Source organism: Ostrinia nubilalis, chromosome 8 (assembly GCF_963855985.1).
Source record: "Ostrinia nubilalis chromosome 8, ilOstNubi1.1, whole genome shotgun sequence".
Classification (NCBI taxonomy): domain Eukaryota; kingdom Metazoa; phylum Arthropoda; class Insecta; order Lepidoptera; family Crambidae; genus Ostrinia; species Ostrinia nubilalis.
Window position 1 is genome coordinate 9,206,221 of NC_087095.1, and position 26,431 is coordinate 9,232,651.

Consider the following 26,431-nt stretch of genomic DNA (forward strand, 5'->3'; position numbering starts at 1 on the left):
GTCTTCTATAATTACTTTAGCGACAGAAACACTTCGAAAATATTGTTCTTCGAAGCTTTCGCGGTACTCAATATTTATTGAAAGATCATTTTCATCACAAAACTGTTCGATTTTATCTTGAATTTTGTAAAACTCATCAATAACTGATTCCAACTTCAAAATTCTTAAATTTAGTTCAACTGCTTGACATTTTGTAATAACCAAATTCTGAAATTTTAAAATATAGCTTTCAAAAGAAGTTACACGACCTTTCAGAATTCCTCTTTGTTTTTTGAGGTCCGAAACGGTTAATTTAAGTTCTCTAGAAGGCGAATGACTACCCTCTCTTGACTTTGGTACATTCAGCTTTGATCTATCGCTATCCTCGCTCATTTTGAGAAGAATTTAGGAAACAAAAGGTACTTACAATCGTATAGATCACCCCGACGCTCGTTGCAATAGGCAGACCCGGCACCCACCAACGCGACAACGTAGGTAGGTAGTTGTAACGGTTGAAATATCGACTGAAATCCGCAAACGCGACACAATATTAGCACAAATCGATTAAAATAGGAAGGGAAAGGAGTGGTTTAACCTGACCGTTATTCCAGAGCTGCTTCTTTCACAGGGTTTCTCTCTTGACACGCAACAGGTATCGACTTCTGTGGTATCCTGAATCCCGTCAGCTGGTGCGATGGAACATGTCATCCGGCTCGAAGGAACATGTTTCGAGCTCAGACTTTCGAATATATGAAGGAATAAGGGTCTCTTCAATGACTAATTATTATTGAAATTACGGTTTTAACGTTTATTTAAAGTGACAGGTTTACAGACTGTATGCAACGAGATCAAATTGTCGAGTGTTTGAAACGTTCGATTTTAAGTTGACAGGAGGGCGGCGCGGCGCGAAGTTAGCTGCGATCTTCACTCTGGTTCCGCGCCTTTGACGTCATGAGTTGTTTTCTTGCGCCCATAGATGGCGCTAACAATACGGTTAATTTTATCCTTTACATTTATAGGGCTTACCTTACGTCATGTTATTATTTTCATGACTTCATGATTCTTAAGTTGGTACCTACCTACCTTTTAACAATAGCGAATTTGTTAGTGTAGTACTAGTATTTTTTTTAAAGTTATTTGTGTCTTTCTTTTGCCCTAAATACATTTTTAAACATAGCATGTAGGTAGAGCGATAAAATTGTAAAGCATGCGGTACTAATGTCTCAATTTTTCCGAATCCAGAATATATTGCTGCGCACATTTTGCGGACTTTCCCCGCGTTCACATGTTTGACCTTTCGGCTTCCTCCATAAATTATTACTGAGCACCTGACCTAAGCTGCAAGCTTTCAGTAACTTACATTATACGTAGATTCACATCATGGTATAAATTATGCTTGATAATTGCATAAATGTTTTGTAATTTTGGAAATATCACTTTCTCCAAACATAAATTACAAAGGCGACCTGATAACACGACATGAACACTAATGCTATAGAATTCGACGTGATCGTAAATTCAAGTATTCGCAAGAGTCAACGCGATATTTCACTCAGTCACGCTCAGTCACCCTATTACCCATACCTATTTTTGTAAATATTACTTCTATGTACCTTGCCTCATGTGTTTTCTACGCAACATTAATGTAATTTGACGTCTATCGTCCATGTTCAATGTTACTCTATCAACAAAAAAGTTTTTCTAAATGTAATGTTCAATCCACGTTAAATTGGGATTTGGATATTTTGTAGCGCAAAAATATCGTTTCAAAATGTTAAATTGTAGATTTCAAAAACATGAAATCTGAACTGGCTGCAGACTGCGCCCGATTTATTTGCCCGAATACGGGCTCTATTGTTTTGTGCATTTTCTAGTGGCGAGCGTTTTACCGCTTGACAACCTTTGTCTATCTTTCCACCACTTTGTGAACTTGATACATGATCACTTTTGTCTCACTGAATAAAACGACTACATCTACGACGCTTGACGAATCGCCGTTAAATGCAGATTTAGTACCTGTAATATATCTTAGACTAAACAAGCTCCTGTGTTTAATTTACTTCAGGCATGTTCACAAATTAGTTCAAATTCTGTTTCGAGATAGCAAACAATTATGACAAAACATTTGATTGCCTCGATTAATATCACTTCAAGTCACAAAAGGACAAAGGGCATACAGATGGCATAAGTCAGCCGACTTATATTTCATTCAGCACGAAAGCAGAGGGCAGTTATCTACCAAACAAAGGCCGACGATTGTTCGTGCAAATTTAATCAGTACCTAATATCCTCGCCGGGCGGACGGGCGATTTACACTAGGGGAATTAGCGGCAAATAACGGACTCCCACCATCATTTGGGTGATGTTTACATAGTGTTTGGAACATCTGTCTGTTGGTGGTTTCATAAATATTTTATTATAAGCATAAAAATCTTTCACTATATTATTTGTTTGTGCGGTAAATTATATGTTAACATTCACGTGAGAATGGTTTCAACAATCGAGTGGTGATGGAAGAGATAGATAAAGAAGATAATTATAGGTTATGCTGTTTTATAAAAATGGGCATTAATCACTTTTTACAATTAAAATGTTTCTTTTATTTACAATACAATTACAATATAAAATCCCTTTAAAAACTCATGAACATTTTCAGACAATAATGTTAAAGCCCTTTGGACATAAAACCTTACAGACACGTTAGGTATAATTAACTAATTAACCAGATTAATGAAGATTTATTCGGTATATTAGCTGAGTCAACTTCAATGGACTTTATTGAGCTTTTTACATAGTATTAATATTCATAGCATGACGTATGCCATAACTTATTAGCCAAGTTTGTTTGGCTAATTGCCCAAACATAACTTGACTAAGTTTATTAGTACAGTGGAATACTGCTGATATGTGGAGGTTATGACCAGGATGAGGAAGATGAAAGTTATATTTCTTCGAAAAAAATACTTCGGATGTTGAAGTATCGAGATTTGAACAGAAAAGCGATAGTATGAGAAACTCTCCAAATACAGAGTGTTTAATCTTTACCTACTGATATGTTTATAATGAATTTGCTCATGTATACTCAGATGGACAGATGTGTGTTAGTATGTACTCACTACTTAGGTACATTGTTGTAGAGAATCTCAAATAATCCCTCCTCACATTAATTTGACCGACCGCAGAGAGGGCCATGTGGAGTTTACTCTACTTTACTCTGTGGGTCGCTGAAGGATTTTAGATTTGTGGCGCACCAGTTTTCGGGGATTGTCCTTCGAGAAGCTTTCCTAATTTCAGCCAGAATCAAGTATTTAAAATAAATCTATTGGTAAAAAACGCTTACTAACATACAGGGTGGAAACAATCAGTGATCTTACTCGATTATTTCTAAACTATACCTACCTAAGATTTCGAAAAATTGGTAAAAAATACACTTCTTATATTGTGTGGTTGGCATACATTTAGTATGGAAGCTGCAAAACATTGAATTTTCGAATAGATCCAGTTTATTCTGTAACCTATTATATTGATAACGTTTGATAGAGGTCATGAAGCACTTTCAGGATCAGTAACTAGTTTTTTGATATCTTGTATAGTTTACAAATAATTGAGTGAGATCTCTTTCCACCCTTTATATTAGGTGCCACAGTGTTTAGCATGATGTGCCGTGGTCTGTAAAATATTGTTACTTTTCTGTTAGACTGTAGGCGCTCTACAATGTGTTTAAGAGTTCAGCGACTTAAACTTTCTATAAATGTTTCAATCTTCATCGCTTTACGGTTTTATTCGTATACCCGATGCGATATGTTACTCTTTTACATAATTTATCCATAACACTGACGCAAGTAAACTTACAACAAGGTTTCTTCCCAACAAGATTTATTGTATTTTTCTGAAAGCTTACTTTTTCATACAAGTAATGTGTCGTATGAAGACAAAAATAAACTCGTCTACTTCTGCTTACAAGACACACTTGGGCTGTAATTCTGTGAGTAAATCACACAGCAGGTGATTCCCCCCGACCGAGCCAATCCTACCCGCGTTTTCCACAACCAAGCGATATAAATCCAGTTTCGATGTATGAGAAACAGTGTTTTATGGCCAAATCTTCCACTGAAAAGTAAATGGGAAACGATAAATAAAATCAGAATCACGTAACACAACTCTGGGAAATTCCAGTTCAGGTAATTTATGTTTTCCCTAATTGATATTATTTGCATAAGTGCGATGGGACATTTGCTTTCAGTTTTTGCGAATGCACACTAAAAGCTTTTATTTAGTTTTACCTGTGCAATGTTTGTCATCAAATCTTGCAAATTAATTTCAAACTGTACTTAATAATAGTTTTTATTATTTAATTTAAGCAGACTATTAAACGATTTCAAATTGCTCGTAAAACAATTCAATATGCTAACACATGTGTAAGCAATAGAAAACTCATTAAACAAGTAGTTTAAAGTCTACATAAAGTTAACTAAGTTCTGTGGACGAAGCATTCGAAGCGATTTTTATTACTGAGAAGTACAAATAATAAATTCTTCAAATTAAACCATTAAAAAAACTTAGCTGATCTATTTTTGGTACTCGTATATGTAGAAGGATCTAGTTTATTTTTCTCTCTTCAATTTTGTAATCGTTGGCTCCCAGTTTTGTGAAAGTAATAACAACATAAGTAATGCCATTTATAATGTGGTTTAGATAATTCTTCGTTTAATATTCATCAAATTACATACGCATCGCTCTAGTGATATTAGGCAGGCAGTTTGCAGGCAGTGGCTTACAGTAATTACGAAATGATCCGTAATACATGTGCATATTAACTGCTTTTTGCCTAATCAAAGGATAGTCATGCAAATCTATTAAAGCATTTCCTTTGATGTCAGAAATCACCGAATGCTGGCTTTGATGTCATGTACCTATTGACATGTAATAAAGTGTACCATAGACCTTACCTCTACTTGTATTGTGCTTTGAATTGAATTAATTACCGAATGGGTAATTTGTATTGATCTGCATAATTATTGGACACGGACCGATTAATACCTGTGGTATATAAGTTACTATAATTGTAGGTATTTAAAAATAGAGTCAAAAGATGTCATTATTGTATTTTTAAAAGTATAGTACTGCTGGCTTTGCAGATTAATAGCCACACAAATTATATTTAAAAGTTAAATGCAGTAAAAATGAATTATGTTTAAAACTAAATATATCATTAATCGTATAACTACGACAAATAAAGGGTGTTTGTTAAAGTTTTTTTTTTGTTACACACTAAACTCAATTTTTAATGGTCATTTATCTATTTGTTAACAAACTGTCAACTATTGCCAAAGAATTAATGATTATGATATCTACAGTTAAATAAATAAAGGAAGGAACAGTTACTATCTCACTCGAATAAACTGCGGGTATAGTTGACACTCGTTTGATTTATGTTTACAACTTGTTACAATATTTATGTATGAACTATGAACCCATCTATTTTTTCTCTACAAAAAAGGAACTGTTTATTATTTACAAGAAAGAAAATTGACGATTTTACCACATACCTACCTACAAGAAAGCCTGTTGCCTAAGGTTTTGAATTTTCTATACCATTTGTATTTGACCGCCTCTGTGGTCTAGTGGTAAGACCACCTGCTTCAGACGCAGAGGTCCCGGGTTCGATTCCCAGTGGGTTTTTTTCAAGCGATTTTTTCAAGTCCGTACTTAAATTTTAAAGGTACTTTTTTCGCCCCAGTAGGTCAATCGGTCGTCCCCGTAGAAATGCCCTTACTAAGTCTGTCGCCATAACAACAATGTTAACAGCATTGTTGTGTTCCGGCAGTTAGAGGTAAGATAGCCAGTTGCTCCGTAGTTGAGGTTTCTGGGTGAAGCTTGCTTCCACCTTCGGCCTGATCGTCACTTACCATCAGGTGAGATACAGGCCAAGAGCTTCCTCGTTGTGGATAAAAAAAATTATAAAGAATCATCTAGAGCTCACTAAGATGTTTTATTCCTTTTTTGGTGTTTCTACTCTACGTGCTTTTAGTAACAAATTGTTTAGAATCAACTATTAATTATTATATAACTATCTCCTGTCACATAAAAAAGGTAATAAATCTATGGCATCAGTAAGTTTGCGACTTTTCAGCGACAAAAACCAATCAGATAAGTCGCAAGATAAACGATTGTATCAAGTGAATCGAGGGTAAAATGAGGTCAGCGACCTGTGATGTGCAGATGTTTGTAGGGAGGACTCAGGACACGGCGCCTAGAAGGCTCGGATGACGTCGCGACACTGTGGCGCCACCAGTTACAGCGAACGAGATTCGGGGAGACGGGACAGTGACACCGCCAGCACCCTAATGGACTGCTTGCCTAATATTTCCCATTAAAATGTCAGTCAAGGTCCGCTTAGTGGTGATAAGTTACAAAGTTCTTGGTTTTTGCTTCTACTCTGTTTGGTGTATTTGAGTTCGTTATCAACTCTACATTCACGAGTAGTTAACACAAAACAAAGTAAATGTTTAAGTTAAACAAAATTATTAAACTAATATAATTTGTCTCGTATTTTTAAATAATCGGAGGTGCATAATCATTAAGGGTATTTCCTTTTGTGCCCTTAACTTCATTTTCTTCCAACCTACATACCTACTTACTTTTGTATCTAACAAATGAATCATTCAGATATCAATTAAAGATGACTTGAAATTAATATCTTCAATCAGAAAGAATTATTACTAAAGCGCAAGTATTGGTGGTTTTGTGCCCATTAGTATTCTTAGTCCGACGACATCGAGTCATCCATATTAAAATGTTATCAGAAGTAATTCTGAGGGTCTCACTTTTATGTTCAAGTTCTCCCAATGCTAGCTTTTAGAATTGTAATGATGTGATTACTTCTAAATGAAGGGACTACTTAGTATTGAACTGAACAAAAGTGCTGTTACAGGCCTAAACTTACTTGGTATACGAGAAAAATGACTGCGAAGATAGACTGAGTAGGTATTAGATATTGATGGCTCGATAGAAGCGTCTTCTGTTGGTGTTATAACGTCGCAGTAAAGTGCGTGGAGCGCCATTCTGACACAAATAGTCTTTTTATATCCGATTCGAAACTGATTTTATGCATCGTTTAATACGCCGCGCGCATGTCCTCATCGTAAAAGTTCCCTTTATCGTTCCACTTCTTAAGTTTGGGCGCCAATCCACTCTCCGCAGAATGATCCCATTTTCAGGATTTACCTATTTAAATTTTTATCGATCTCGTGTTTGATGCCCACGGCGACGGCGTTAGGTATCAATTTGAATATTTTTGTTGCTGAATGAGCTCTAGAAGTGATTTAATCTGCATCTATAAAAAGTTTCATTTTCTTTGAGGATCATGAGGATTGAAATTCAAGACTCTTCTGCTTTCGGAAATTATCAATAGCTCCTTATCAGCGCCTGTTTAGAGTGTGTTTGAATACAATTATTAATTTAACCTAACAAAAAAAATTACTTAGGTAACTAAGGGATATGGTAAACCAGTAGGTACACATACTACATAATGCTGGTGATAGATACTTAGTTATAAATATACCGTAAAGGCTGAAGGATCTTGTATTTGGTGTCATCGACCCTTAAATATGCGGGCTGCTGAGATTATGGGTTTAGTTGAATTTGATTAGATCATTATGAGAATAAATATGCGTTGTTTACTTGCTTAAGCAGCCGATTAAATTGGGGCGTCTGCGAAATGTAGAGCGACAGCAATGAGGGTTTACTTATTACAATACGATGTAGACTAAATACCTATATTATATTGGATTGTTTGTTTACATAGGTACACACTGGATTTGCAGATGAAAATGTTTAAGTTATATAATGTATGTATCTTTTAACCCAGTTTATCGGATTATTGTTTTTGTCATTTATCTGACCGAACTATTCGAGCGCTGAACCATTTATTTTATCACAGATTTAAATATTCATACAATGACGATAAATGCGTGCTGCAGCAGCTTTGTCAAAACATTGGGAGGATTAGTTTAACACGTAAACAAAGGAAGTAAAAACCTGCTGCACGGTTTATATTTTAAGCTTGCATATTCATTATTTTATTAAAATGTATTGTTTGTTAAAATATTTTGTAACCATGGGTTAATTTATGTATCATTCAGTACAACACTAGCGACAAAAAAAACGACGTTTCCAATTTCCATTGCTGTCACGCCCAACAAAAACAAATCAGCTAGCAATATGTAACACCTATAAAGCAAAAGTTGGGAACGCACCCACTTCCCCGACAGCGCGATAGTTGAATGATTCCGGGAGTTTCCTTCAAAAAGCATGTTTTATGGGCTGATTCAGCGCAACTTAAACGTTTGGCACGTATCCGTAATAGCCCCATCGATAGCCTGGCCGACCGAGCCCTACATTTTTCTTAGCCTGATCTTTACAAACAAGTTGTAATGCTCCTTTTGGCTATAGGTCACCGAATGAATGGGTATGAGAATCGTTCTCTTGGAATCCCATAGATCGCTATTGTGCGGATAACCATAATTCTTGCTTCAATTGCTACATTTGTTTCTGTGTGCGTGTTGTGTTATTTCTTCTTCCTCTTCTAAATTTCTATTTGATTCTAACGAAAAAGATACCCAAGATAAATCCCCTAATTCGGCCCCAAAATAGTATTCAGCCATCATCATTTTATTAAGCCAATTCAACAAACCGTTACCGTTATGCAATTATTTATTTTATAACGTATACTTCAAATTTATTGTCTTAGTAACAGCTAAAAGGATAAAATACCTAGTATTATTCTTAAAAGCAGGGAAAATGTAACTTTCATATAACTTTGTTGCTTATAATATTAATAATAAACATTATAATGTATTTTAAGAGGGATAAAGGGCCTAGATTCCAAAGAGTATGGATACCGGACGACAGTAACGTTGTTTGTACCTGATCTTTGGGGTATTACCATACAAATGAGACCTTTATAATTAAAACTTACTAGCGGTTGCAAAGGGTTTCATTGTTAATGGAGAACTCGGTTTTGTTTACAGGATTATGATAATAAATAACATCCCATCAAAAACAATACTTGTCAAAAAAACCAAGTCTCGCAACTCAGTTGTTCTACGGTAAAAAGTTGTGAGATCCATGTAATACCAAGTCCAGGCCAGGAAATCTTTAACGTTTTACATAAATTATTGACTTGGCCATCGCACTAAATAATTTAATTTACACGTGTTTTCATGCGATGGCCAAGTCAATATATTTATGTAAAACGTTAAAGATTTCCTGGCCTGGACTTGGTATTACATGGATCTCACAACTTTTTACCGTAGAACAACTGAGTTGCGAGACTTGGTTTTTTTGACAAGTATTGTTTTTGATGGGATCTCATTTCTTTTTGTATTTTGTAGACAGCAGTTATGTATCTAGAAAACTGGACCGAAATTGAAAAATTTTACTCGACTTGGCGGTTGCACTACCGTGCCCCCAAATATCATTTCTTTTTGTATTTTGTAGACAGCAGTAATGTATCTAGAAAACTGGACCGAAATTGAAAAATTTTACTCGACTTGGCGGTTGCACTACCGTGCCCCCAAATATTTTAGTTTTTCCTTGATTCATACACCAAACACTACTTATATTCCAAATTTGAAGCTTCTAGGTCTGCTAGAAGTGCCTTAGAGTTTTGATGATCGGTGAGTCAGTGAGTCAGTGAGTCAGTGAGTGACAAAATTAAGTAACTTTGACCCGTTATAATTCTTAAACTACTGGTTCAAATTGAATGAAATTTTAAATATACCGTGTCTTTACAATGCCTGCATAGCTAATGAAAATTCAGCCTTCTAGTTTTATCCACAACGAAGTTACAGGCGGTCGAAAATGGCCTGAATTGCTTCGAGAAAAGGATGGTACGGCCGTGCCGCTTTTTTGCTCGACTTGGTGGGGGCACTGCCGTGCCCCCAGATTAAATTTTAGCTTTTAATGTTGGATTAGTTATCTCAAAAGATTGGCAGGCTATTCACTACAGGCAACATAGTAAAAATAATTCAAAATACGTACTTATTGTTTATTTTTCGCTTTACTCAATAAGTCAATAACAAAGCGTGGGTAACTTCTGTACATCTATCTATTATCCAAACAGGTGCCGCATAATTTTGTTTTGTGTATGTTTAATTCTGAATAACATTTACCAGGCGGAAGGGAGTTTGGAAACAATATGTTTTTCGCGAACGAGGAAAGGAAAGTAATAATAATACTTAAGTAGGTTCCGTAATCAACCCAACGAAGGGGAGGGACTTAATCAAAAGGGGATCATGCAGTTATGTCAGAAAATATTGAATTTAAATATTAAACGATCGAAGCAAAAAGCTAATTATCGCTGAATAACCAATAAATCTTAAGCATAATACATATTTCTTTTTAGAATCTATAAAGGAGCCACAAAAGCCATTTGTAATAATAACCTACGAATTGATAAAAGAAACGTATTGAAAACCAATTCCATAGCACAAAATCCGTGCTTCCAATACGCACACAATGGCATTTATTATTTCAGGTGCTCTTAAAAAGGAATATTTCTGTTCGCTTTATTTCCTCGTGCGGTCTTATTTCCCGATTGAGCCAATATCTTCCATGTGTTGAGATGGGAGCGCTGCGCTGTGATTTGTTTTACGATTGGCAGAAAGGTTTTATACGTATACTTACCTACACATACACTTAATAAAATACCTTTATCTGGGGACATAATGATTCATAATACTGCACATGCAGGTAAGACTTCTTTAGTGCTACGCTGGGTGAGCAGGTAAGGTGCTAGGTAGTTCACTAGTTGCATAAAGGTGCACAACACAATATTTCATCGTCCATCTTAATTATAAGGTGAAGTTGACAACCATTTGACAAAAACCCGTACCTACCTAGGATTCAATTTTACTATACAAGAAAAAAAAACACCCTAGTTAATAGATTAATATCGTTGAAATATATTCAGATACTCCGTGTCCAATAAACCAAATTAAAATTTCCGAAGAGAAAATGAAAAATTATTATTAAATGAAATAACTACAGCTTTACGAAGCAGGCCACGAAGTATTGCCTGTCACGAGCGTCACGGTGCTTACTCATTATGAATTATATTTTTAATTAAAATTCCAGCAACAAATGTCTCTAAGCCTCGCCTGTAAGCTCTGATTCTGCCACAGTTTATGTGCTGACAAAGGAATCCAACAAACTGGAACGTTTCCCCACTTTTCCTCTCTTTAATTAACCAGGTTCTTACTAAATTCCGATATTTACAATTTTATTTAAGCGATTGCCAGAGTAATTAGTCAAGCCACCTTATCTTTCACAAAAGTTTTTTCGATACGCCACTAACAAGAGTAAAATATTATCTATAGAAAAAGTAATAAAGTCAGCGTCAAATGACCTTTTGCTTATCCGTTGGTCCCTTCCGCAATTTATTTTAATGAGATTAACAGCTTTCATGATAAGAGCGTGCCTGCATTTCTTTCTGCAGAACAGTCAATTCATAGAAAAGATTTGACGGCGCCAATGAAAACAAGAATGTTGATAAAACAACGTCTCCTTGTAACTAAACGTTAACGAGTTGATTATAAAACAAAGTTTTGTTGCCGACGTGATAAATGTTTGTAACGAAATTAATGCTAATGATTTCTCGGAACTCTATGTTATACATATTATACACATGCCAGACACTTTTAATGAAATTAACGGAGAAGTTGTAAAGTTTTGGACTGTGAGTCATTGTGATTCAAACATTAATGAAATGCAAGTTTATAACTAAGGTATAAAGTCTGCCAAGCACGTCTACAAGTCCCCAGAATGTGAGTTATCCTTTAAGAACAGTTTCTCTAAGGAATATTTGCATCGAAGAATGTCGACAGGATCTCGAGGCGGTTGGCGTGCTGTTCGAGACGCGCGGTTTATTATAACATTTATTTCGTGGCTACTCGAATAAAGTTACGGTTACTTTAAGTATCGATTACAACAAGAAAGGACCTTGTGAGCAGTGACATTTACTTGATCCTTAAAACTGTAAAATAAAGTTACTTAGAGATATTGCAAATACAATTTCTTTCCAAAATAGTCTCGACGATTTATACATTAGGTAAATTTTGTGGCACCTATCTAATCAAGTTTTTTATCTTAGTAGTAGAATAAACTTTGACTTTATCTCTTGCTGAATCCCACCGCCTAATTTATTTAATGTTACTTTCTTACCTTGGATTAGTTTGAATTTTTCAGGCTCTGTAAATGAAAGCGAATAGATATTCTTTTAAGCTGGTATTTGCGGCTTTTAAAAATTCACTGTCCTTGGCCGGCAAACATTTGGAGTAAAATTCAGCTTTAACTACCATTTTTCGAGACTTGCTTTACAGAAAAAGTATTTTAGCAAAAGCTATTCGCAATGCCGTATTGTAATTTGCTTGCTTTCAAATGTTTTAACTAAAGTTAATGGTCCAATTATGTAAAAAGTTCATTTTCGTGTGACAACTATTACCGAATATTTTGCTAACTAGGCGGGAAACTTAATGAATTATTTATTTTTATTGGAGTCGTGCCTCAGTTCTCAGTCTCACTAAAATTACTAATTCTAAACACTTTAAGAGATTTTACTAGGAACATTACAAATATTTGGAGTATGAATTTTGATTAAATACTTAAACATTCATGTCACGTCCGTTTTCAAGTCGCTAAATTATCGGCAAAATAATGGAATCTTTTTCAGACATTTTTATTGGATTGTTTTAATTTTTCTATATTTAAACGCCCTCTGACCTAAGATTTATATTTGAACATACCTACCTATTCTGAATGACATCACCAGGGCTGAGGGAATAAATTGGAAGCGGAAATATCAGTGTCGTAATCTTAGCACAAAATAAGAGACACCTACACTTAGGCATCTACTTATAATGCTGCTGTAGATACCTATGCGGGCACAATGAGCCTAAATACCATACTTGAGACACTTTCACATAACTGTTATTAATTTAAATTTTATACCCAATTAGTAACGAAATATTTACGATAAAATCAAATTAGGGTTTTAAAAACAGCTTACATTTTCATCATGAATTTGTTTTCAATGTAACTGCCGTTTGCGCGTTATTGTGATCGACATAGATTTGCCATTAATTTAACAAAGCCCCACTTTCTCTGACAGCATTTCAATTCCCCCAAACGGACCCTTTGATTCCTAAAAATGTCATACACGCCTCCTGCTGGGTAAACACAATGAATTAAATCAGATTAACACTTATTCGCTTTTACTTCGGGAGCTTTGTAAACGCGCTCTAATCAAGATTAGGGTGTCACAATGTAATTCTTTACAATTTGAATCTCCGACAACAAAAGCGTTAAATCCAAATAGGAGTAAACAATTTCACACGTATGTTCCAGTCTCCCCAAGTGCGGACTGATGTTATCGGCTGCCAGTATTTTATATGAACAACGGCTGCAATCTATTTTTTTATTCTTACCCCATAGCGTACATGACATTCGAATGCAAATGTTGCATTTATGCAGACGAGATACTATGATAGATATCTTTTTATGGGCGAGGCGAAATTGACTTTTTTGAATGCTCTTAAATAGCTTTTTGATTTCGCAATTGTAACAAACTCTAAGGCTGAGTTGCACCACCTAACTTTAACCGTAACTATAACGATAACCGGTGTATGAAGAAGGTTTTTGTATGAAGTGTGACAGATTTTTGATGTTAAGTGGTTTGACTGAAATCGAACTAAAAGATCATTTTACTCCTTTATGACATCTTATGAATACTCGTTATATCTGTTCTTTTATTGTAAAATATTATATCCCACGCAAGTCTTGAAAGGTTTCACATACTTTAATAGCTACTTACCTCTAAGCTCCTACGAGTAACAATGTAAATAGTGAAACGAAATTGTAGCTCCTGCGCTAGTGTACAATAAACTAGGCAATAATGCAAGGTAATAGCGCGCTAAGTGCATTGAATGTTATTTCCTCACACACACGGTAAAAGGCATGAAAGCTGCTCCCTGCCGGTTACGCTGACTCAGCCTGGTGTCACCGCCTGGAATCATTTAACGAAATAAGAATAGAAGGTTCCATAATCCAATGTAGTTCGTTACGTTTTCACGCCTAAACTACTAAACCAATTTTGATATGGAGATAGTACTTACCTTAGCTAATTAATTCTTTTTCAAACATATTTTAACTAAAAGAGGGAGAAATAGGGAATTAAAAGTTTGTAATGGTAATTAATCATATGTCATGTTGGTCATATGAGGGGCTTTCTGTGACTTTATACCCAAATGGTAGTGTGGAGCTTAAAGACACTAATCTTAATGTCACTAAAATAAACACTATCACATACACAAGGACCAACGAATAGAATATTTAAAGTAAGTTGTTGCTTAGCAATGTGCGCATGATGGGCATTCTTGTGAAACTAGCTTTTGCCCGCGGCTTCACCCGCGTGAAATTTAGTTTGTCACAGATCGTCATAATTTATAGCCTATATGTTATTCTGGGTTATAAACAATAATACTGTAAAGTTTCATCAAAATCCGTTCAGTAGTTTTTGCGTGAAAGAGTAACAAATATCCAGACATCCACACAACTGTATTAGTAGGATTAGGCACAACCAACGGTGCCCCCTACTCGTAGTTTAATCTATGCTTTTTGCGTGTTCTGACTGAAAGGGTTATCACCGCTTTTTTGCAGTTTTTCATATGCGTACCCACGAGGTTTACTTTGCCGGTAGCCATTACGAACTGTGTTTATTTAAGCAAACATGTAACATAAACATTTCACGATTGTTGTTGTTTTACACAGACAAACATACCTTTTGAACCTAATTCCGGCTGAATAGCAAGGAGGTTTTATTGCAATTTAAACGATGAAAAATTAACCTATGTTTTATGATATTGTACTCGTAATAAGTACTCGTATGTAATGTTTTCAATTGTTTTTATTTAACACAGCCCGGCGCTGTATAAAGTGGATATCGTTCTAATTCATCATCATCATCATCATTTCAGCCATAGGACGTCCACTGCTGAACATTGGCCTCCCCTAATGCTTTCCACGTTGATCGATTGGTAGCGGCCTGCATCCAGCGCTCCCCTGCTACCTTTACGATGTCGTCGGTCCACCTTGTAGGTGGACGTCCCACGCTGCGTTTTCCGGTACGCGGCCTCCATTCCAGAACCTTAATTCGTTCTAATTAATTGATGGTAATATTGGTAATCATCAATGGTGTCAAGAAACTGTTTGATTAACCATGATGATAATCATGATGATTAAAACGTTTAGTCCATTTTTATTTCACTACCATTAAAGTATTTTTAATACGAGACTAGATTTTATGAACAGGCTCAGGCAGACTTATATTAATTAACTACGTGGTAATTTATTGTACTGTATTTCCTGTCATAACATACTCATAGGTAATTGTTTAACTCAAATCTAATTATTGCATGTTGAATGGAATCACAAATAATTAAGCGTTTAAATCGATTCGATTATATTAACAGTGTAATTACATTACAAATGTAATCAGATAGGTATTTGATATCGCAGTATTCGGCCCGTGAAATTAACAGCATTTCTGCATTAGATAAGTAAACCGATGTGCATAATATGTTGCAACGCAAATGAAGGCTTATTTTGACCAACATCGAGTGGATGGACAGACATAATTAAATTCATTTAGATTTAGGAATGTTACACGTACTTTGTGATTTATTATAAAAATTGACTATTTTTTTTCTTTTTACAAAAAATTGTTTCACAAATAGTAGGTACACATGTTGTGAAACGACTTATGTTTACGTTCAAACTGTATAATTTTCTTTCTTACTTTCTTTCAAAAATAAATACTTCTTTAATACTTAATTAATTGCCTTTTTTGCGCATAGAATTACAAATACTTAACTATACAATCATTCTCGAAACCAACGTCGAAGTTTAAATTTAAATATTAGCCAGATATTATGTCTAGACAATCACCAAACATTGCGTAACAGCAAAACTAACAAAAACCTCTTACTATTAGGATTACGATCTGAATGTAAAGTTCCTAAAATAAATATTCAGTGAAATCTATTTATCTATGAATACTGAATAGTATTATAATATCCGAACTAACATTTACACTTCAGCAAGTGTCAATTAGCATGGATGGGTGGCTGGAGTTCACAGAGAAATAATCAATATTTATGCAATCTAGCGTGAACCAGCTCAGCTTGTGGGTGCAATCATCTGATGGCTTGCATTCCGGTGCGAATGCTCCATTCAATCTGGTGAAAGATATCGTACACATTCGCACTGAAGTCCAAAGTGAGCTTTCCTGTAAAGCAGTGAGAGACGTGAAGCATTTAACGGTATTCCAATCAAAAGATCCGAAAATATTTGGTTATATGGTTCCTCCATCAAAAATATTATTTTATAAGCCATAGAGACTCTATAGCTGAACTTAGAATTCGTAGACTTGGAGGGTTTTCATGCGATCGAGTTTCAGTGTGGTTGCAGTCCATCCTGCGGTTCGGTCCTACTACTGAAACAGACTGAGCACTCAGATCGTTCGCTTTGTGTCCTGCACACTGCCAGTTCAGGTTGCTATGATTGCGTTGCTACGGGACTTCACGTTCCATCTCTAACCATAGGCTATTTTATAGGAATATTACAGTAGGTACAACATCGTCATATTTTCAGCGCTGCAGTTCATGTGCCTTTGAAAGCTTTTAATGACGTTGTATGCTGAAGCCATAACATACAGTAAATACTGACTGTTTTCATTTCTGTAAATATTGTCCATGTTCTCATTCAAAAGTTTTGCGGGTACGAACTTATCCTCAGTAAATATTTAAGGGTGAATTAGCCCGATGTAGTCGCACAGAGAGGTCGTGGAAAAGGGGTGCGTGACAGTTTATATAAGTTTATATGATATAAATTCATTTCAATAACGTTCATATTGTATATTAAACGTATGTTATAACAACACTTGATATAATTTTTTAACATATAATGTTTACTTCATATAATAAATCATTTCTAATAATGTCATTTCAGATACCAATCATAACGCATAAAGACATTTGATATAAACCTTACTTAATCTAAGACTCATTTGATGTAATTTTGTTTAATATAAATAATATTTCATATAACCATTACATAAAATAAATATTATTTGTTATATAAATACTATTTGGTATAAGTACTCTTTAATTGATATAATTTCTGATAGATATAACTTTTAGTATGTTCTTCTTTAGCTTGACTTATAAATGACTTTAGTGACAAAAACGAATCGCCGTAAAACCGACTCCACGTAGTCTTGTCTGCCCTACCCCTAGAGTGTAATTTAGAAGCGCGTAGGCACGGAGGGGCGAGACGGCCCGCGGGCTGAGGAGCAGGTGGCTGGAAGCGAGGCGCCGCGGCTGAGGCTGGCCGGCGAAGCCGGCCAGCAAGCCGAAGACGCGGTGTCGAGCGAAAGCCATCTGCGACGATTAGCACGCGAGGGACCGCCAGAGCCCCGCAGTGCCGGAGCCGTGACAGAAGTCTCAAGTTTTTAGTCAAATTTGCATGCTGCATGCCTGCTTGCTTGCTTGCTTGCCTGCTTGCTTGCCTACTTGCTTGCCGGCTTGCTAGCCTGCTTGCTAGCTTGCTTGCTAGCTTGCTTGCCTGCTTGCTTGCCTGCATGCTAGCTTGCTTGCTAGCTTGCTTGCTTGTTCGCTTGCTTGCTTGCTTGTTTGCTTGCTTGCTTGCTGCATGCAATGCTTATTATAACAATTGAACTTTATATAAAATCATTATTGTTATATGATTTAAGTTTTATAGGAAAAGAATTTTATCTCATTTGATTGTTCGACATTTTATTTTTATATGATTTGAATGTTATTTGTTTTAAATAGTATACATTGTAAGTTTTATAGAAAATATTCATTATGTCAAACCATTTTATATCAGTTGTTAGTTATTTGTCTTAAAATTATTCGTTTTAAAATTATATTATTCGTTTATTATAGTAAATAATTATTATATTAAATGATTTTATATAATTTGATGTTATATCCTCTAAGTATTATATGATATGTAGTTATATCATACATTACACACCCGTGGAAAAGTTATGCTGCCAGCGGCACCTTATTAGAGGCTATTGTTCGTAGGCACCATTTGTGGTTTTCCTTGTGCGGTCACATGCTGCGGACCATTATTGCGCTCCTAATTAGAAGGGCGCCATGTTTCAGTTATGTACTGCGCAAAACTATCATTAAATCTCAGCTGTTAGCCCTTTTGAAACTTTGCATCGGCCCTATTGAAGATTTTTATCGCACACGCATTGAGAATTTTAATCTACGCTTTGTTGGCATCTCTTATGCATGAGTACGTGTGTGACCAACAAAGTAAAGGCCTTGATAAGCTTTACGTAATTTAGTTACTTTTAATTTTGTAAATTCATGGTTTAAGCAGTGTTTACAATAAATAATCGATAACTATCTAAAAGAAAACACATTTTTCAATAAAGATAATGTTGTTTTTAATCTTTTCAATTCAATAGATTGTATTTATTATCCTTAATTTCATACACTACATCGAATAACACCATTATGCTAACGAAAATTTTTACTCATGGACAATGAATAAGAGGCTTATTATTTTCTTATCGCTAAAAACCAGCTCTCAGCCTAATGCCGTCAGACTGAAGTAATTATCCAAAGAGCATCTTGGCGTCGCGTCGCCGGAGCACGTACAGGGACGTTAGGGTTCATTCATTTGAAATTTTAGAGCCTTTGAAGGCCATCCATTGTTTCTCGCGTTCACGAGCCATTGACTTTTGGGCTAGTTCGCGAAAAATATTCCTGCGGTGATGTGAGCTTTCGTTGAGCACATAAATAACAAGGTACTTACCAATCCACGCTGCTATCGAGAATATTTGGTAAAACCGTAATCGTATCGGGTTCAGATAAAACAATTGTAAAAACTTCTCAAAAGTTTTCCACTTTGCGATTTTATTTTCCTGCGCGCCATCCTAATTAGCTGGTCTGCGACAAATAAAAGCTCAAACTTCTGATTGCGCAAATTGCGCTGTATAAAAGAGTGTGATCAACCGTGCTGTCCCCAAGGTCGTTAAACCAGCAAATAGGGCAGTGGTTCAGCTCTTGTTGGCAATGCCATGCCCCATGCCCGTCGCCCGTCTGCCCCATCCCGCCTTGTTGGCGCCAAGCGGGGCAACAAACCCTATATTTTCGCCAGCTTACACCCACAACCCATTTTCTGTTGCCAAATGCCAGTAAATGTTTATGACCACTAACTATACAATGACGTAGTGCTATTCTATGTTTACAAAGTAGCTTAATCATATGTTAGCAAAGCTTGAATGCTGACTTGCATGCGCTGATAGAATTGTTACGAGAAACTTGTGCCATTCCAAGTATTTATCGTATTTACTTGTGAATGGAGGTGTCTGTTCCCCTATTGTTAGAAGTGAGCCTGGAATGCAAAGAGATAGCTACAACATAGCTATTAAAAGTATCAAACATCTTCAAATTATATTTTTACATAAACTGTAATAAAGCTTTGTTGTGTAACGTCTGAGTGTTGCTACATCAATTATCTTCACGAATAAATTTTAAAAGGACGCGATGAACACAGAAGAAAAAGCGTGTGTTTTGGGGAGATAACTTTATGCTGCATAAAAATATATTTTGAAATGGGTACGATATTCAGCTGGGTTCATAACTAAAATGAAATACACGAGCCACGCCTGTCTGCTTCAAGCAGCTGATAAGGACTCAGTTCTGACCCTACCTAAATGAAGTGTACCTAAAATGGCGTCTAGACCGCCGATGGCTTCCGTGAGGCTGATTTACGAAAAAAAAATGCTATTTCACCACTTTGTATTCAATATGCAACTGAGTTTTTTGAACGATAGCTGAATGTATTATAATTTAAGCATAATAACTTGACTTCATTCTCTCGCTTAATACGTTTATCATTAAACGAGGTCATAACAAATTATCCAATTCTAGTTAAGCCGCAAATGGGATAAAATCCGTATAAAGGAGCAATTTGGGTTTCATCTCAATCTGTGTGATGGGATGATACGGACCGTCGACAACACGAGTTTACCAAATTAATTCTACACGCTTTTGCTGGAAGTCGTTTTTCTAAGAGTCTCAAATCTTTACTTTGTCACAGAACAAACTCGTTTTACGAGTAGGTATTTTAGAGAATAAATTAGTTTTTGGAAGAAGGATCTTAATTCTGTTAATTTTAATTTTTTCATGAGCTAATTACGAAATTTCCAGTCCCAGTGAGGTATTTTAATCAAAGGAAGGTAAATTAAAGTTTTTCCAAACAGCGATTTTACTTGGTAAACGTAGAATATGTACTTAGGTATACGAGTTAAGTTAAATAAAGCTGTAGTTACGGTTTTATGAAATAATGAAGGTAAAAAGGCCGTCGAGTAAATAAAGAGACTCCATAAAAATAAACACTAGAGAAAGTAAGTTACCTATTTAACGAAGGTAACATTTTATTCATGATTACGCATTTGCTCTTGACATCAATAAGTCTCAAAATGAATTATCTGAGAGTAAATTTAAGGTCCCACTTGTAATGGAATGGAAAATTAAAATTCTCAGGAGGATTCGGGCTCACCTTTGCCCTGATTTTCAATATTCATGGCTAAAATTTGCAAACGATTCCGTGGAATAATGAATGCAATAATCCTTTGCAAGCATTAAATCGTGGTAATTTGTTAACTTCTAATTTCCTCTACGCTAATATAATTAAGCTTTTCAGTGCTTTTCACAAAATTGGCGTTTAAAGACCCTCCTTTACTTAGTTAAGTGAAAAGTTATAACAGTGAAAGAGACTGGCTGTCAATAACTATTTATTAATTAAGCATACTTCTTCGAATTCTAATCCAAACTCAATATTCAGTTTTCTGTAAGAAGCTTCTTTTTTCACCCCTCAACATATTAATGCAGGGTGCTGTATAAATTTTAAATTTCAGCATCTTGTTTTTATGCAAATGGTTTATAATTAAGTTATGTTAATGTATTTCTTTCTCTTACTTGTTTTTACTGACCGCCATCTCAATAAAGAAAGAAAAAAAATTAAAGGTAGAGTCAGTCTCTTTGTCCGTGAAATAGATAGTGAATGTTTTGGGGATTTTGCTTTAGTTTATTATAGAAAACTTTGAGTACACACACCCTAAACCGTTGAACTGTTTGGTTCAAGTTGTGCGAACTTTAGTGAGGGCCCAGCACACCCATCTCAACTCTTCGCAAACTGCCGTGGATGCAAACAAAGGCTTCCTGATTTCACCTTAAGGTAGGTGCTCTATAAAGGCTTTGTATGTTCTGACATTATTTATCGAAGTCCAAGTAGAACAGCCACTACCACAATTTTATTTACACCATAGAATTTGTAGTTAAAGAAACTGGATGAACTCGTTGAAATTTTCAAGTTTTTAAATCGAGAGGCGACTCTTAAAACCAGACAAATTATAATAACTAAACCAATTCATACTTCAAGAAAATTCTGAAATAGGATGTGTTATGAAATAGAATGTAATGTCGACGACTTATACTTTCTACGTTGGTGGGTTTGGTGACTTTGGTTTGTAGACTGCATGCATTTGCTTAACTTTTGAAACTGCATAGGACCGTATGAATTGTGTAAGATACACTTTAAATCATAGAAATATGTTATCGATTAAAATGTCTTGGCTGCTTTCTTTGGACTACACCTCCGTACTACGTATACGCGTGTCTCATGGGAAGCTATTGTTGTTCTAGCTCTATGCATTGAACGTGACTATTATTGACATTTCCTAGTTTTCTAACCATAGCTATAATTAGTTAGTCACTAATCCTGACGGAAAGCTGTTTTGTTTCGCTCGACTGTGATATGAATAGTAAATTGAACAATTAATTACTGCGACACAAAGAGCTATTTGAATTTAAACTGCACGAGTTGTAGATATTATTATGGTTTTAATACCAGACTTCGTAATAGGTGGCGCACGAATTAGTGAATATTTTAGCGAAAGCTCGTTCGTTGTCATGAAAGTTTCAGCCAAGATTGTATCAATTATTCTTTTGTAATTAATTTAGGTACGTGAAATCACAAAAGGTATATTAAAGCTTTTAATTAGGTAGCATTAAGATGGGTCGAGATTAGTATCATAGACTTTATTAATTTAAGGAAGAATTTTGTTGGAAATTAGTTATAAGGTTTATAGACTAAGGTCGTAAAGATTTGGCTGTCATTCTCCGAGGTTTAGCTCTTATGGTCCATTAAGCTCTCCATAATGGATTCACGGAGATGGTTGTTTGTGGAGATATACATAAATAAGTAGGCAGTCTGTTTCAGTGAAGATTTCTAGCTTGGAGTTTTAATGAGCCTGTGTCGGTTTTGTAATGAGTCTATTAATTAAGTAATCTATGTCAAAAGTACAATGTCAAGATAATTTGTTTCAAGTGACTGTTTAAAAACTTTTTAGTAGTGTTATTGAAAGATATGAGATGTTATAGATCAAGTCTTTAGCCGTATTGTAGGTATTTGGACTATATGAAATGTAGCTGATATTAAACTCTTATTGTAGGTACGAGTATAGGTACCGTTCGCGTTAATAATAATTTCGATTATATTTGTAAACGATTAATCCCATTATCGTATTGGACAGCGTTAAGTTAATTGCTTTTTCCACGCGTGTAAAACACGTAACTGTTCTACGAAATCAATACAAAACAAATTATGAAAATCTGACTGCTTGCGAACTCATGAATATTGCGTTAACTGTTCCAACTTTATGAACATCAATTTTATTCATGTTAATATTTACTTTCATTGAAAAACTTACCATGAATTTCAGTTTTCGGTTGGTAAATCTAATTATTGAAAAAGATGAGTAGTAATTGCATTTCATATTCTGGGACAAGAATACAATAAAATTTTCTTAATTAGAAAATTGAGATACTTATTAAGTAAGTCTGGGTTTTGTAACTAAGGTTGCGTAACTATAACGATAACTGGTGTTTTTAAAGTAAAATGGTACAACCCACCCTTTTGTGAATAATTTCTGAGAATGCGTTCACGTTAGTTAAAATTAATTAACAGCTGTCTCTTGTCTTGTGGTTTGTGTTTCGGACTACAAAGCTTGTAGAGGCGGTTTCAAATCCCGTATCGTGTTCAACTTCGTATGATATGCACGAACTTTAGTCGGACTTTAGCCATGGTTGTTTAAATGTATAATTTATCATCCCCATACTGCTTACTTTAGGGCTTACGAGACTATTCTCTCATCGCGTTTTTACCATAGCAACTCCTGTACAGTCTGGATCCGCAACTTGACCGCCAATAAAAACCTAACCAGTTGGTCGTTTGTCCTTTAGAGCTTAATCATAATAATGGCGTGATAAGCACGTTTTAAATATAAATTACATGAAGCTTTTGGTAGTAACAAGGTGAGGCTGCTACCAACCGGTCAAAATTAATATCATTGGGGTGGGCCTTTTATGTTCAGCAGTAGATGTCCTGAGGGTGAAATGATGATGATGATGACGACATGAACTCATAAATGTTTCACTCTAAGTTAATTGAAATACGACTCATTATGTCTCGTTTGTTCGCAGTTCCTGGCCCTGCTGGAACGGAATGCGGTGGCCAATACAAGCCTTCAGTACCGCCAGCTCACCATGTTTGCGCCCACCAACGAGGCCTTCCAGCGGTATAACGGCGAAATGGACGACTCTCTTGTGCTCTATCACATATGTGAGTTTACAATAATGGACCTTATAAATAAGTCAATATGGCATTCTTTAACCAGGTAGTGGTTGAATGGACGCCACATAAATTTGAGCTCTATGCTGTGAAGATTCACTCAAACTACATTGGTAAGGGCTAGCCGCATTTAGTCTTTGAGAAATTCAAGGAGTTGGCAAGAAATCTTAATCGCCCAAACCCCGATCGACTACAGCGGCATGTCATACTTAACCCTGTGTCATCATAATGCAGTTGATTGATGTCTACTCATTTAAGAAATATAGGTACTCACAGAATCTAATGAGGGTTGTCTTTTCAGCGAATCTGGCAACGACTCTATCGAATTTAGACTACGCGATATCCTCGGAGTTCGACGGCAATCCGCCATTGTGGGTGACGCGGAGACGCGACACGATGCACGATGACATTTACGTCAACAACGCCAAGGTCTACGTGTCCCGGTCTTACCAAGCTATGAATAGGAATGGGAAACGACAGGTAAGCGATCCCGTTGTCATAAGAATCTAGCCCCTAAAAACATAGTGCAGATGCTTGATACTAAAATGATCTTAGGAATCAATACAAAAGCGCCAGAACGAAAAAAAGGAATCACTTGCAGATTTTATGTTTTGCGTTTTCGAAAAGAGAACCTTATGCGACTTCAATATTAATGAATTTAAATATTTCATACTTTGAAAATATTGCTCATTCTTTACCTACGAGTATTTCCAAAGAGTACCTAGCAAAAAATTTGTGTGAACGCGAAGCTTTTGTTTCTTTCCTTAGGTTCTTCATGTGATAGACCAAGTTCTGCAGCCTCTCCAGCCCCATGGACCAGGAGCAAGCACCAGTATGGTCTACAACCCCAATGCATATCAGTTCCTCGAGCACTCCGACGAGTTCAATATCGGCCAGCACAGGCTGAGGTAATAACAATTCTCTTCTGTAAAGTAGGTACGGTAATGTGGAAGTGAACAATTCCCACATCTCTCTCCTATTTTATGGTTAAATGGAGATGTCATTTTCATTTCAATGAATATTCGCAAAAAGTATTTAACAGAAATCCTTAAATGCAGGAACTCGAACGCATTACGTAACAATGCACACATTAATTACCACCTCGCGTGTTTCACGGCGGAACATTCACGAGCTAACTTACAATTGCATTCAACTTTTTACAGCTAATTGAATATGGCTTTCAACTTCGTAATGAAACATTACTTCAGATAGGTATTTACAATTTTATTCTGAGAATCATTCGAACGCTTTTGTTACAACTCTTTAAAAACGAGTGAAAGAGGAAAATGATGGACTTAATAGGATATTCAATAATTCCCTTTGACAGGTCATTCCGACAAAAAGTGAATCAACTTCAAAAGAAGGAAGTATTCAATGCTGACGGCAGACATACATTTTTCATTCCTGTCGATGAGGGCTTCAAGGTATGAATTAAAAATACAAAATAATACCTACATTTAATTTTATTTTTTATTCGAGTAATTATGAGGTTTTCTTTTACAGCCGACGACCAGATCTGACTTAATAGATGAAAAAGTCGTCGATGGACACGTCATACCTCATCACGTCCTTTTCACGAAGGCAACTCCTGATACGAAAGAGTTCGAGACGCTAGCTTTCGGTGATAACGTCAAGGTCATAGTTTCATTCAGCACTGCCATGAATGGTAGAGAAGAAATTAGTGAGTACCATCTTAATCAAAAATATCAATATACATTACGAGTATGTAGCGAATACGTAGGTTACAAATTATGTAACTTTATCTGAAGATTAAAATACTCTTTGTTGCTACAGCCTACGTGAAATCAAATACTGTTGCTGGTGACGCCAAGCATAGTAGAGGAGTCGTGTTGGCTGACATCGTGAAAGCCAACATCCCAGTGAAGAATGGAGTAGTTCACCTAATCCAACGACCGCTGATGGTGGTGGACACCACCGTGATCGACTTCCTGAAGGTAAAAACTACTTATATCAATAAGCTAATAACACAAATGATAATCAATATTTGACACCCTTGCCTTGAAATATCTTAAAGCTAATTTATATTTCACTCAATATTTCGAACTTATTCTGATAAATTATTCACGAATGAAAGCTAAACTGAGGCGACAATATTTATTGTTTCGACTGAATGATAAACTTTGAATCCTGTCATTGACTTCTCGCTCCATTTACGTGGAAACCAGGCAATGAAGGTAAAATGAAGGCTCTTTATTTTCATCCCTTTCTATTTTATCAATCTTTTGCGTGTCCTATTACTCCATTTAAGCCTGTTTCCTTTTGAGTGTTTTTTCTGAGAGTCTGTTTGCAACTCAGTTCAAGCACGTTTTTAATTTTGTCTGTTGTGCAGTCGATTGTTATTTGAGATTGTTTTGTTTGTAAGTGGTATTATTAGAACTAGTTAATGCAGATGTCATCTACCTAAATAATTGGAAAAGTAAATAAGATATGTATATCTTTAAAAATAATAACCATAAAAATCAGATCACATTTAATTAGAATACTTTGCAGCATTTAATAGTCATTCAGGATATCAGGTATCTAAAGTATTATGTTTAATTATGTATGGTTTTATGATTATGTATATTTATGTAATTGTAGTGGAGGTGAATCAGTCTTCATGTCATGAGCGTAATACAAATTGTTCATTACTTAG

General features: G+C 35.7%; 1 protein-coding gene across 1 annotated transcript in view; it reads left to right on the forward strand.

Moving 5' to 3' along the window:
• The window catches only part of LOC135073881 (fasciclin-1), a 61,187-nt gene that overhangs the window by 28,789 nt on the left and 5,967 nt on the right, over window positions 1–26,431 (forward strand). The window contains exons 2-7 of the mRNA XM_063968109.1: window positions 23,628–23,766; window positions 24,077–24,255; window positions 24,544–24,683; window positions 25,103–25,199; window positions 25,279–25,456; window positions 25,570–25,730. Of these exons, the coding sequence (XP_063824179.1) occupies window positions 23,628–23,766; window positions 24,077–24,255; window positions 24,544–24,683; window positions 25,103–25,199; window positions 25,279–25,456; window positions 25,570–25,730 (894 nt within the window). The remainder of the gene's footprint in view (window positions 1–23,627; window positions 23,767–24,076; window positions 24,256–24,543; window positions 24,684–25,102; window positions 25,200–25,278; window positions 25,457–25,569; window positions 25,731–26,431) is intronic.